This window comes from Schistocerca americana, unplaced genomic scaffold (genome assembly GCF_021461395.2).
Source record: "Schistocerca americana isolate TAMUIC-IGC-003095 unplaced genomic scaffold, iqSchAmer2.1 HiC_scaffold_117, whole genome shotgun sequence".
Lineage (NCBI taxonomy): Eukaryota > Metazoa > Arthropoda > Insecta > Orthoptera > Acrididae > Schistocerca > Schistocerca americana.
In genome coordinates this window covers 103731-117954 of record NW_025725231.1, presented here as the reverse complement: position 1 = coordinate 117954, position 14224 = coordinate 103731, and the positions used below count along the sequence as shown (strand labels likewise).

Here is a 14224-nt window from a genome sequence, read left to right as displayed (position 1 = left end):
TGTGGTCACACAGAGGTGCGACATTCATACAGCTGAAGATAAAACGGTAAAGCATCCCTCCAAGACCCCGCAGTTTTCCAAAACCGTCGGTGGCACCTGCGCACATTTAGCGAAAATTTTAAAAATGCATCTTCATCGAGAAAATTTGTGATGCAGCGTGAGGCGCCTACAGGTAGGCAACCGTTTGACACATCTCTGAGTTCATTGGTAACACCGATCCCCGAAGTTAAGCGCTATCAGGCTGCGCTAGCACTTGGATGGGTGACCATCCGGTCTGCCGAGCGCTATTGGCAAGCAGGGTGCACTCAGCCCTTCTGAGGCAAACTGAGGAGCTGTTTGAATGACAAGTAGCGGCTCCAGTCTCGTAAACTGACATGCGGCCGGAGAGCGGTGAGCTGACCACATGCCCCTCCGCATCTGCATTCAGTGACGCCTGTGGACCGACAATGACACGGCGGCCGGTCGGTTCCGTTGGGCCCTCCAAGGTCTGTTTGGACAGAGTTTCTCTCCAAAGGCTTATTTCTGATTATTCAATATATGTAGGCGGGCAGCTTTGAGAGTTTTACCGAAATGGTGGCTCTTGGAGGGACCCTCCGTCATTTTATTCTCACATGTGTCAATCTCATACCCCTCTGTCATCATGCCACAGGAGGGCGTGAACTGAAAAAAGGGTAGAATTGAAAAAGTATAACAACCCTCTGTTTCTTCGGATGACGTTCGAGTTTCGTTGAATCGTTTCCAACAGCCCTATTGGCTTCATCCTGGACACGAGCAAAAATTACGATGCTATTGCAGTCCGAAGAGGTGCGATCACGCCTCAGGGGATGCAGCTCCACAATGTCCATACAGAAGGACTGAAACGTCCGAGTGTGTCAGTAGCGTCGAAGTTTGTCGAGAATATCTAGCTGTAGTTTTCGACCGCGAAATGTGTGGGAATTAACGCCCCAAGGAAAGGGGTGGGTTCATTGTCGTTCTTTGTGCCACTCACTGAGGTCTTTTCATTTCGTTTCTGAACGGCGGTGTGTCTGAAACGTTTTGCTCGGCCACTCTTTAGAAAATCGCGTGATTTCAACATTGGACGCCGCGGCTCTGACCTCCATCGCAGGGGCACCAAAAGAAGGGGTTAAATCGGGGTAAGACCAGCTGTGACGACCTTCCTATCGCGTGACGCTTCGGCGGACAGAATTGTGGCGAAATTTTGTCCCAATGTGTCGTCACTAGCCCCCTTTACACGTCACAGATCACACGAATATTCAAGAAAGGTAGTAGGAGTAATGCAGTTAATTACCGGCCCGTATCATTAACATCGATATGCAGCAGGATTTTGGAATGTATATTGTGTTCGAACAATGAATTACCGCGAAGAAAACAGTGTATTGACACATAGTCAATACGGATATAGAAAACATCGTTCTTTTGAAACACAACTAGCTCTTTCGTCGCACGAAGTGTTCAGTGCTATTGACAAGGGATTTCAAACTGATTCCGTATTTCTGGATTTCCGGAAGGCTTTTGACACCATACCACACACGCGGTTTGTTGTGAAATTGCGTGCTTATGGAATATTGTCTCAGTTATGTGACTGGATTCGTGATTTCCTATCAGAGATGTCAGAGTTCGTACTGACTGACGGAAAGTCATCGAGAAAAACGGAAGTGATTTCTTGCGTCCCCCAAGGTAGTGTTACAGGCCATTTGCTATTCCTTATCTGTATAAACCACTTGGGAATTAATATCAGCAGCCGTCTTAGGTTGTTTGCAGATGACGCTGTCGTTTATCGACTAGTAAACGCATCAGAAGATCAATACAAATTGCGAAACGGTTTGGAAAAGAAATATGTATTGTGCGAAAATTGGCAGTTGCCCTAAATGACGAAAAGTGTGAGGTCATCCACATGAGTGCTAAAAGAAATCCTTTAAATTACGGTTACACAATAAATCAGTCTAATCTAAAGGTCGTAAATTCAAGTAAATACCTAGGTATTACAATTACGTACAACTTAAATTGAAAGGTACACATAGAATATGTTGTGGGAAAGGCTAACGAAAGGCTGCTTTTTACTTACGAAATGTAACAGATCTACTAAGGAGACTGCCTACACTACGCTTGTCCGTCCTCTTTTAAAATACTGCTGCGCAGTGTGGGATCCTTACCAGATATGTTTGACGGAGTACATTGAAAAAGTTCAGAGAAGGGCAGCAAATTTTGTAGTATCGCGAAATATGAGAGTGTCACTGAAATGATACTGGATTTACGCTGGACATAATTAAAGCACAGGCGTTTTACGTTGTGGAGCAATCTTCTCACGAAATTAAAATCACCAACTTTCTCCTCCGAATGCGAAAATATTTTGTTGACGCCGACCTACATAAAGAGGAACGATCCCCATGGTAAAACGAGCTCGTACGGAAGGATATAGGTGTTCACTGTTTCCGCGCGCTATACGAGATTGGAAAAATAGGGAATTGTGAAGGTGGTTCGATGAACCCTCTGCCATGCTCTTAAATGTTATTTACAGAGTATCCGTGTAGTTGTAGACGTAGATGAGGTCTGACTTTTTCTTCGCGTGTGTCGACAGCCTGCAGTTGAAAGCGTCGCGGAGGTCGAGGGCAATATCGCTGGGTCGACGCTTCTCCACCATTACTGAGGAAGGCTGTAGGCACCTCTGGGCCACATTTGAAACTTATGCGTTGCAGTCGGAGACAGTTACGGGGTTCCGTAAAAGCGGTCCTTTAATTCTGTTGCGCAGTGTAGTGATTGAATACGTTTTGTGAGCCAGCTGCAGTGGCCGAGCCTTTCTAGGCGCTTCAGTGCGGAACCGCGCGACTGCTACAGTCGCAGGTTAGAATCCTGCCTGGGGCATGGATGTGTGTGGTGTCCTTAGGTTAGTTAGGTTTAAGTAGTTCTGAGTTCTAGGGGACTGGTGACCCCCTATGTTAAGTCCGTTGTGCTCAGAGCCATTTGAAGTCAATTAATCCTGGGCTGCAACATTGTGAGAAAATGAAGATAGCCGATGCAGACAGGTCTGCATGTAATGTGGCCAAGAAAGCTGGACAAACATCCAGGAAGGTGAAAAAGAAGCTGGAAGACCTGCTAGAGGCCAAAGAAGGGCCATCATATGCAGCAAGACAGTTTTAATTAACTGTAAGTAGCAAATTTCAAAAGGTTTTTCTTTAAAGTCAATTTCCCGCAAACTAAAATTTTCAGTACATATGCTCTATTATATCAGGAACTATCATAGATGAATGTATGAAATTTTCAGAGACTCTGCATAACATGAAAAGCCACCTCTGGTACTACATTCATTATTATTCCCTCATTAGGAAGTTCCCAAAAAATATCATCTGCAGAAAAAACTTAAATTTTTTGTTAGTAAATTTAAAAAAGTATTTCTTAAAAACTATAAAAAGGATAAAGCAGATTGTAGTACAGTTGACTCTATTAGCATCATGTTACATACAGTAAAAATATTAAGGTCCTGCATCAAATAGTTTTTCAGAAGTTCGTCAACTACTTGCCTAAATTAACATGGGTTAGATAGGCAGGGTGTGCTCCCCTTAAGTTGTTTGTAATTGTAATTTACGGCCATCATATTTGGTTGATTTTTGGTGAAACTTGTGTTTAACGTATTCCTTTTAGCACTCATGTGGATGACCTCATGCTTTTCATTATTTAGAGTCAAATGCCAATTTTCGCACCATACGGATATCTTCTCTAACTCGTTTTGCAACTGTTTCTGATCATCTGATAATTTTACTAGACTATGAACGACATCATCATATGCAAACAAGCTACGAGGGCTGCTCAGATTGTCTGTCAAATCGTTTATATAGATAAAGAACAGCAGAGGGCCTATAACACTACCTTGGTGAACGCCATAAATCGCTTCTGTTTTATTTGATGACTTTCCGTCAATAACCACGAACTGTGGCCTCTGTGGCACAAAATCACTAATCCACTCGCGAAACTGAGGCGGTATTCCATAAGCACGCAATATGACTACAAACCGCCTGTAAGGTACGGTGTCAAAAGCCTTAAGGAAATCTTAGAAATACGGAATGAATTCCAAATCCCTTGTCAGTAGCACTCAACACTTGGTGTGTGTAAACAGCTAGTTGTGTTTCACAAAAGCGATGTTTCCTAAATCCATGTTCATTGTGTGTCAATGGACAGTTTTCTTCGAGGTAATTCGTAATGTTCGACTACAAATATGTTCCAAAATCCTGCTGCATATCGATGTTAATGATACGGGCCTGTAACTTAATGGATTATTCCTATTTTCTGTCTTGAATATTGGTGTCATCTGTGCAACTTTCCAGTCTTTGGGTAAGGATCTTTCGTCGAGTGAGCGCTTGTATATGACTGTGCAGTATGGAGCTATTGCATCAGCATACTCTGAAACGAATGTAGTTGGTGTTGAGTGAGGACCGGGGGACTAGCTTTCATTAAGTGAGTTACGTCGCTGCACTACCTCCGAGGATATGTACTTCTAAGTTGCTCATGTTGGCAGCTGTTGTTGTTTCTAATTCTGACATATTTACCTCGTCTTCTTTGGTGAGGGAATTTCGGAAAGTTGTGTGTAGTAACTCTACTTTAGCAGCACTGTCCTCGGCAGTATTTCTGTTGGCATCGCGCAGGGAAGGCATTTATTGCGTTTTTCCGCTTGCATACTTTACGTACGAACAGAATCTCTTTAGATTTTCTGCCAGGTTTCGATACAAAGTTTTATTGTGGAAACTACTATAAGCATCTCGCATTGAAGTGCGCGCTAAATTTCGAGTTTCTGTAATAGATTGTCAGTCTTGTGGATTTTGCGTTCGTTTAAATTTGACACACTTTTCTCGTTGTTTCTGCCACAATATTGTGCACTGTTTTGCGTATAAAGTCGTTTGTTAATTAATTTGGTATAAATCTCTCAATTGCTGTCGATATTATTTCTTTGAGTGCAAGCCACATCTGGTCTACACTTACGTTGTTAATTTGGAAGGAGAGGAGATTGTCTCTCAGCAAGGCGTAAGTGAATTTTTATCTGCTTTTTTGAATAAATATATATTTCCTTTATTTTTAGAGGATTCGAGCGTTACAGTATTCAGTTTCACTACGACCACCCTGCGTTCGCTAATCCCCGTATCCGTTCTGCTGCTCGTCATTAACTCAGGATTATTTGTTGCCAAGAGGTCAAGTGCGTCTTTACAACAGTTTACTATTCGAGTGGGCACATGAACTAATTACACGACATAATTTTCAGAAAATGCGTTTAGCACAATTTCGGATAGTGTTTTATGCATACCTCCGTATTTAAATATGTATTTTCGCCGACATATCGAGGGTAAATTGCAGCCACCACCAACTATAATTGTACGAGCCGGGTACGTGTTAGAAATTAAACGTTTTCTTTGAACCTTTCAGCAATCGTATCATCTGAACTGAGAGGTCGGTAAAAGGATCCAACTGTTATTTTATTCCGCTTGTCAGGATTGACCTCTACCCATACTAACTCACAGGAAGCATCTATTTCAGTTTCTACACAAGATAAACTACTTCTAACAGTAACGAACACACCGTCACCAAAGGTATTTATCCTATCGTTTCTGAACACCGTTAGGTCCTGCTCAAACATTTCGGATGAACTTATCTCCGACTTTAGTCAACTGTCAGTGCCTATAACGATTTGAGCATCAGTGTTTTCTATTTGCGCCTTCATCTCTGCTACTTTCCCAACACATCCACGTCAATTTACAACTGTTATAGCGATGGTTCCTGGTAGATATCCAGGTATCAGCAAGACGCAGTTATTCTACATCAAACGTTTATTGATACGTATACTACACTTAAGCGTCAAAGAAACTGGCATAGATATGTGTATTCGAATACAGAGGTATGTAAACAAGCAGAATATGCACTGCGGTCGGCAACTCCTATGTTAGACAAGTGTCAGGTGCAGTCGTTAGATCGGTTTCTGCTGCTACAACGGTAGGTTATCAAGGTTTAAGTGAGTCTGAACGCGGTGTTATAGTCGGCGCGCGAGCGATGGGACACAGCATCTCGAGGTAGCGACGAAGTGGGAATTTCTCCGTACGACCATTTATTTCACTAGTGTACCGTGAATATCAGGAATTCGGTACAATATCAAATACTAAAATGTAGACTTTCACGGCCGGAAATATCATGTCCATTATAATTATCCGGGCTGTTATGCCGTGGTCGATTGATGAATTCTGTGTCGATTCCCAACGTTACGTCTCCGACTGCGGGAGATATCTTCAAGGGGGTCCGTAGCTCGATGGAAGGTCCAACACACCCACTGGTTCGCTACTGACTCAACCAGTGGGTGTGTTGGACCTTCCATCGAGCTACGGACCCCCTTGAAGATGTCTCCCGCAGTCGGAGACGAAACGTTGGGAATCGACACAGAATTCATCAACCGACCACGGCATAACAGCACGGATAATTATAATGGACACAATATCAAATCTCCGACATGGACGCGACCGGTAAAAGATCCTGCTAGAACGGGACTGAACACTACTGAAGAAGTGTTGAACGTGCCAGATGTATAGCTCTATCGCAGATTGCTGCAGATTTCAATGCTGGGCAATCAAAAAGTGTCTGCGTGTGAACCATTCAACGAAACATCATCGATATGGGCTTTCGGAGCAGAAGTCCCCCCTTGTGTTCCATTGATTACTGCACAACACCAAGCTTTACGACTAGCCTCGGCCCATTAACACCGGCATTGGACTGTTGATGACAGGAAACATGTTGCCTGGTTGGACGAGTCTCGTTTCAAATTGTATCGAGCTGCTGACTTGTACGGGTATGTAGACAACTTCATGAATCCATGGATACTGCATGTCAGCAGGGGACTGTTCAAGCTGGTGGATGCTCTGTAATGGTGTGGGGTGTGTGCAGCTGGAGTGATATGGGACCCCTGATACGTCTAGATACGACTCTGACAGGTGACACGTACGTAAGCATCGTGTCTGATCACCTGGATCCATTCGTGTCCATTGGGATTTCCGACGGACTTGGGCAATTCAAGCAGGACAATGCGACACCCCACACGTCCAGAATTGCTACAGAGTGTCTCCAGGAACACTCTTTTGAATTTAAACACTTCCGCTGGCCACCAAACTCCCCAGACATGAACATTATTGATCATGTCTGGGATGGCTGGCAGCGTGATGTTTAGAAGAGATCTCCACCCCGCTCGTACTCTTAAGGATTTACGGACAGGCCTGCAGGATTCATGGTGTCAGTTCCCTCGACCACTACTTCAGACATCAGTCGAGTCGGTGCCACGTCGTGTTACAGCACTTCTGCGTCCTTGCGGGGACCCTACACCACATTTGGCAAGTTAACCAAATTATTTGGCTCTTCAGTGCTCTCTTAACAGCAAAAAATACGCTGTCGCCAAATATGTTTATCCTGTCCTTTCGGAACAGGATTAGGTCCTGCTCAATGATTTCGACTGAACTTATCTCCGACTTCAGTGCCTATTACCGTTTGAGCATCAGTGCTTTCTGTTAACACCTCGAGCTCTGATACTTTCCCAACACATCCACTACTGTTTACAACTGTTGTACCAATAGTTCCTGGTAGATAAACAGTTGTCAAATGGTTCAAATGGCTCTGAGCACTTTGGGACTTAACATCTGTGGTCATCAGTCCCCTAGAACTTAGAACTACTTAAACCTAACTAACCTAAGGATATCACACACATCCATGCCCGAGGCAGGATTCGAACGTGCGACCGTAGCGGTCGCTCGGTTCCAGACTGCAGCGCCTAGAACCGCATGGCCACTCCGGCCGGCTGCGTGGTGGTAACCAAAGGCGTCATGGTGGCAGCCAACTACGTGAACACTGTTGCGGACCACCTGCATCGCTTCATGCTTGAAGTCTCCCCCCACGGCGATGGCATCTTTCAGCAGGACAACTGTCCGTGTTTCAAGAGTCAGAGTTGTGGTACAGTAGTTTGAAGGGCATTACAGTGAACTCATATTGACGTCTTGGGCAGTAAATATGCGTGATCTGTACCTGTTAGAACACATACAGGGCTGATAGTGGCTCCATAATGGTGTGGGATGGCATTAACTGGGAATGGCTGCGTTCTGGTACTTGGAGACCATTTTCAGCCATTCCTTGACTTCCTATTCTCTGACAATAAGGGGACTTTTATGGATGGCAATACCCCATGTCACCAGGCCACAGTTATTTGCGATTCACGTGAAGAACAATCTGGACAATGCTGTTCCTCACGCACTGTCATAGTTATGTTACACACCGCCATCTTGTACGCTGCAGTCTGGAGCCCTCTCGCACCAGAGAGAGGATTGCAACTTACGCCAGCGAATAGGCCAAGTCGACGGAGTAAAATGCGTGACGTGTAATACCACAACCGATATTCAGAACAGAACACAAAATTCGGAAGAAATACTTTTCATTACGCCCTAGAAATTTTGTAGCCAACCGCATTGCCGCAGTGGTAACACCGGTTCCCGTCAGATCATCGAATTTAAGCACTGTCGAGCTAGGATAGCACTAGCATGGGTGACCATCCGATCTGCCTAACGTTATTGGCAAGCGCAGTGCATTCAGCCCTTGTGCGGCAAACTGGGGAGCTACTTGATTGAGAAGTAGCGGCTCTGGTCTCGTAAACTGACGAACGGCCGGGAGAGCGGTGTGCTGACCACATGCCCCTCCATATCCGCATCCAGTGACGCCTGTGGACTGAGGATGACACGGCGGGCGGTCGGTATCGTTGGGCATTCCACGGCCTGTTCGGACGGAGTTTAGTTTTTTTAGTAATTGTTTACTGTGTGACTCTTTGACATAGGTTCGAGCAACTGAAAGAAAGACAAATGTTCAGCTTCAACTAATATGGCTCGGTCTCCTTAATTTTTAGTAAACGAACCTATCTGAGGAACGAACGGAAACATACGACCCATTATACTCCGTCCAGTTCGACTACACTTGAATACCATTTGCCGTCTTTACGGATAACTCATTCTAGCTTTACTACGGAATTCCGTTGCTGTTAGGATGAGAGGCACTGACGAAACGACTCCCTTTCGGATTTGGAAATGTTGCGTGCATTATGGCAGTGGAACATTCGGGAGTTACGAAATGCTGATGAAAATCTTTATAACAAGAAGAGGTGCTTCCCTAAGGAGCCAGACACGATGTGGGACACCCTCAGACCGACAACGACTCGCGTCCATAGTATAGTTCTCAATCGATCTCACCCCTTCTTCTCCTATTTAATGCCGTGTCGGGTAAAGGTCACACTTCCGATTCCAGCAATTATGGGTTACCTGTTTTTGACCAGCCTACACGCGTGAACAAGTGATTCCATGAGCTGTATGATACCTCAATCATTTTTTGAAGTGCAAAACACAGAACCACGCGGCTGCTACGGTCAGAGGTTCAAATCCTGACTCGGACATCGATGTGTGTGATGTCCTTAGGTTGGTTAGGTTTACGTAGTTCTAAGTCTAGGGGACTGATAAACTCAGATGTTAACTCCCATAATGCTTAGCGCCATTTTTGCAGGCCACAGGGAGGTCTCCACGCAAAACAATTTTTCCGGGGAGGTACCCAAATTGGAAAGCTAATTTTACCTATGGTGACTTTTTACGTTATAATATAAATACAGTCTTGATTAAATCTTTCAATAGATCGGTCAGGTCGACAAGAATCGACTCTCTGTCTTCATTCGCATTAAATGATCTGTGAACGTGTTAATAGCACAAACTAGATGAATATTTATTTAATTTACAGCAGTGTTTAGTACTCTCTTCGCTGTGCCTTTTTATACAATTTTTCCGGGACTGGCTGGTTAGTGCGCGTTACCACTTACATGAGTCGGCACCTTCGACGTTTACTATTAGTTTATCTAGCCTTATCCCTTATTTAGGTCTTACCTTTCCCTAGTAAGACTCTCATTTAATTATTTTATGTAGCCTATCTAGACAGCAGAAACACGAAATAAGCTCATGGGGGGGGGGGGGTAGTCTTGTTTATTTGTTTTTATATCGAATTGATAGACACGAATTCTGTCCAATGTTGTGCTTAGGAATAACGAGTGATCAAACGCCGATCGCTGTGACTTAGAATTTCAGATATATTTACTTGACAACGACTTTTTTGCCGGCTATGGAAGAGAGCCATCTTTACAACTCGTTAAATAAATTTGTCTTGCTTAGAAATTATTATGGCGTGGATGAGATGCTTAATGACATTTCTGTTTTTAAAAATTGAAATTACGAACTGAATGATTCGCATCACTCGCATTAATTCCAGTGATTGGAGATGCTATGGTGACCTTCTCTGTATCTGCAGTACAGTTGAAGTAAGGAAACAAGATAGTGAAGCGCTGGTTTACCGCACTTCCTTCTTCACTGATAACACACCCACACTATAATAAACAAATTGAATCGAAAGTTGTCTTAGAAGTTGGCCGATGAATAATAGCTAGATAAGTGACTCCGAGAGAATGTCTTAACTTTTTATGTGGTTGGAGATGCTTACTTTGACATGATTGGACAGGGGCTTTGAGATCATGCTCGCTTGTATAGGTATACTCCACTCCACCTGACAGTTCCTGCTGAATTCAGTCACTATTTTGTTTTCTACACGAAAGGCATCTATTTAATTTATACAAGTTTTCGAACAAAGGTTCGAAAGACCTTGAGTCTATTATTTCCTGCTCGGAAATGGCCCAGATGCAGCCTTGTATGTCTAAGTATGGCACTGAGACTCGAGACAGGAAGATAGTTATCTGAAACGTATCCTCAGATGATTTATTTATTTCCAACTACACGCAAAACCTTGCGTGAATACAGATTTAGTGATGAAACTGTCCACCATCTGCTTCACAAGAGTTTTAGCCTCATATAGGTTGGTGAATCTGCCTCTGCTGTTGTTCATCAACTTCTGTACCCCTGAAAGTCTTTTCACTTTCAGTCATAATCAAGATTGAATAATATTAAGAAAGTACACTGGAGCACCAAAGAAACTGGTGTAGGCATGCGTATTCGAATACAGAGATTTGTAAACAGGCAGAATACGGCGCTGCGGTCGCTGCGAAAACAAGTGTCTGGCGCGGTTGTTAGATGGGTTACTGCTGCTACAGTGGCAGGCTATGAAGATTTAAGTGAGTTTGAACGTGACGTTGTAGTCGGCGCACGAGCGATGGGACACAGCGCCTCAGAGATAACGATGAAGTAGGGATTTTACCGTATGATCATTTCACGAGTGTACAGTGAATATCGGAATTGCAGTAAAACATCTAAACTCCGCCATTTTTGTGGCCAGGAAAAGATGCTGCAGGAATGGGACCAAAGATGACTGAAGAGAATCGTTCGACGTGACAGAAGTACAACCCTTCCGCAAAATGCTGCAGATTTCAGTGCTGGGCCGTTAACGTCATCGTGCGAACCATTGAACGAAACATCGTGTACCCTCGATGGCTGCACAACACAAAGCTTTATACCTTGCCTGGGCCCATCATCACCGAGACTGGACTGTTGATGAGTGGAAACATGCTGAGAGGTTGGAAGTGTCTCGTTTCAAATTGTATCGAATGAATGGACGTGCACAGGTATGGAGACAACCTCAAGAATCTGTGGGCCCTGCATGTCAGCAGGGGACTGTTCAAGCTGGTGGAGGCTCTGTAATTGTGTGGGCTGTGTGCAATTGGAATGATATTGGACCCCTGACACGTGACAAGTAGGTAAGTATCCTATCTGATCACCTGCATCCATTCACGTCCATTGTGCATTCCGACCGACTTGAGCAATTCCAGCAGGACAATGCGACACCCCATACGTCCAGAATTGCTACAGAGTATCTCCAGGAACACTCTTCTGAATTTAAACACTTCCGCTGGCCACCAAACTCCTCCCTAGACATGATCATTATCGAGCTTATCTGGGATATCTTGCAATGTGCTGTTCGGAAGAGATCTCCACCCCCTCGTACTGTTACGGATTTATGGGCAGCCCTGCAGGATTCGTGGTGTCAGTTCCCTCCAGCACTACTTCAGACGCTAATAGAGTCCATGCCACGTCGTGTTGCAACACTTCTGCGTGCTGGTAGGAGCCGTGCACGATATTAGGCAGGTGTATCAGTTTCTTCGGCTTTCCATTGTACTCAGTTTAAGCCCAAACTTTCTCGGAGGGGGGGAGGGGGGATGGAGGGCGAGGGTGCGTCCGCAACCTTCTCCCACCTGCATGTGGGACTGATCACAGTATGGAAAAGCTCGAGTAGTGGTAATCACGTAGAACTGCAATGATGAGCCGTAAGAGGGGGAGGTCGTCCGAAATTCCACGGGGAAAAATGCCGTCGTTTGAGCGGTTGACGCAGAGAAGAAGCAGGGCGGGTACTCACGGCGAGGGCGATGTTGGCGCTGGTGATGCCCGCCACCGCCGCCGCCGCCGCCAACATCAGCAGCGCTCCGGGCCCCATGCTTGGAGCCGGCCCGCCTCTCTACCTCTCTACGCCTGCCTCTGGCTCCGCCTCCACCTCCGTTCTGCGCTGTCCCGGTCGCAGTGCTGCGACCCAGCGCTGTCTGTCGCCCCCGGCTCTCCTGCTCTTTTGTAATTGCGCCGCCAGATGCCACAAAGCGGTCCCTGTGAACTGCGCGCTTGTCCACCGCCGATACCATCTCTCCCCCACTCCTCGTCCATCGTATCTGTGCGACCCTGTCCTTCTGCGCTTCCTGTTTTGCAGCTTGTGTCAGCTGTTGGAATATAATTCGCCGCTGCCACGTTAGTGTGGTTTGCTAGTGAAATGGAATTCCTCATTTCATTTCCCAACGACCTTCTCTCTTTTTTTTCTAAATTGGGAAGTTTGAATTGTCTACTACTCTTCCTTGTCAGGTCAGATGAATGCTTTGACTCCATAAGCATTACTATCGACACACAAGCCTGTAAAACTGGTACTGTGGTATCAGACATTTACTTTACGAAAATTTTTTATTTTTCTGATTACGATTACAATTGCATACATTATTATACCGCTATCCCAGAACACTGTACCACTTCCAGGTTCTCTACATAGCGGACCCCAGTGGCAACAAAAATTTCATTTTCAGTGTTTCGCACAATTATTCGCCGTATATAGAAATTTAAAATTTTGTCATAATCTACTGATTAAGAGGTGACAGAAGTGATGGTATAGCGGCATGCACATAAACAGATGTCGATAGGATCGCATACACGAGGTACAGCTGCCGTAGCTGTCATTTGTACTCATTCGTGTGAAAAGGATTTCGACGTGATTATAACCGCACGCGGGAAATTAACGGACCCTGACCACAGATGGTAGTTGCAGCTAGACGCATGTGACAATCCACGTACCGAAATCATTTAGGAATTCAATATTCCAACACCCACAGCGTCAAAAGTGTCCCGAGAATACCAAATTTTGGGCACTACCTCTCAGCACGGAGGACGCAGTGGCCGAAGGCCTTCACCTAACGACCGAGAGCAGCCACGTTTGTGTAGAGTTGTCAGTGCTCACAGACAAGCTACAGTGCATGAAATATCCACAGAAATCAGTGTGTCACGTACGGGGATCGCATCTGTTAGGGCGGCGAGGCGAAATTTGGTGTTGATGGGCTGTGGCAGCAGACGGCCGGTCAGGCTGCCTTTGCCAACAGCACGACGTCGCCTGCAGCGCCTCTCCTGGGTTCCTGACCAGACCGGCTGAAGCCTAGACGACTGGGAAACCATGTCCTGGCCAGATGAGTACGGATTTCAATTGGTAAGAGCTGATGGTAAGTCATGAGTGTGGCGCAGATCCCATAAAGCCATAGACCAACTTGTCAACAAGACACTGTGCTAGCTGGCGGCGGCTCCACAATGGTGCGGTCTGTGTTTACATAGAGTAGACCGGGCCTTTTAGTCCAGCTGGACCGATCACTGACTTCAAATAGTTATGTTCTTCTGCCTGGAGATCATTTGCAGCCATTAATGTTCTTTGTGGTCTTCTTGAAGTCTGGGGATATTTCGCCTATCTCATGCATCTTGCACACCAGATGGAACAGTTTTGCTTTTGTCATGGCTGGCTTTCCCAGAAGTATCGGGAGCTGTGAGGAAATTCCGTACGGTTCATTGTCAAATTCTTCTTGCGGTATCGTATCCTCGATCTGACATTCATTTACATCTTTCAAGCTAGTTTCCCTGCAAAAACATCTATACTCCTTCCAAATTTCAGCTTT

At 45.1% G+C, this 14224-nt stretch overlaps 1 protein-coding gene across 1 annotated transcript in view; it reads right to left on the bottom strand.

Annotated features, from left to right (window-relative positions):
• Nucleotides 1-12520, bottom strand: part of LOC124562660 — a 114565-nt gene extending 102045 nt beyond the window's left edge. Inside the window, exon 1 of the mRNA XM_047130949.1 lies at nucleotides 12391-12520. Coding sequence (XP_046986905.1) covers nucleotides 12391-12468 — 78 coding nt within the window. The 5' untranslated portion in view covers nucleotides 12469-12520. The remainder of the gene's footprint in view (nucleotides 1-12390) is intronic.
• Between the last annotated feature and the right edge of the window lie 1704 nt (nucleotides 12521-14224).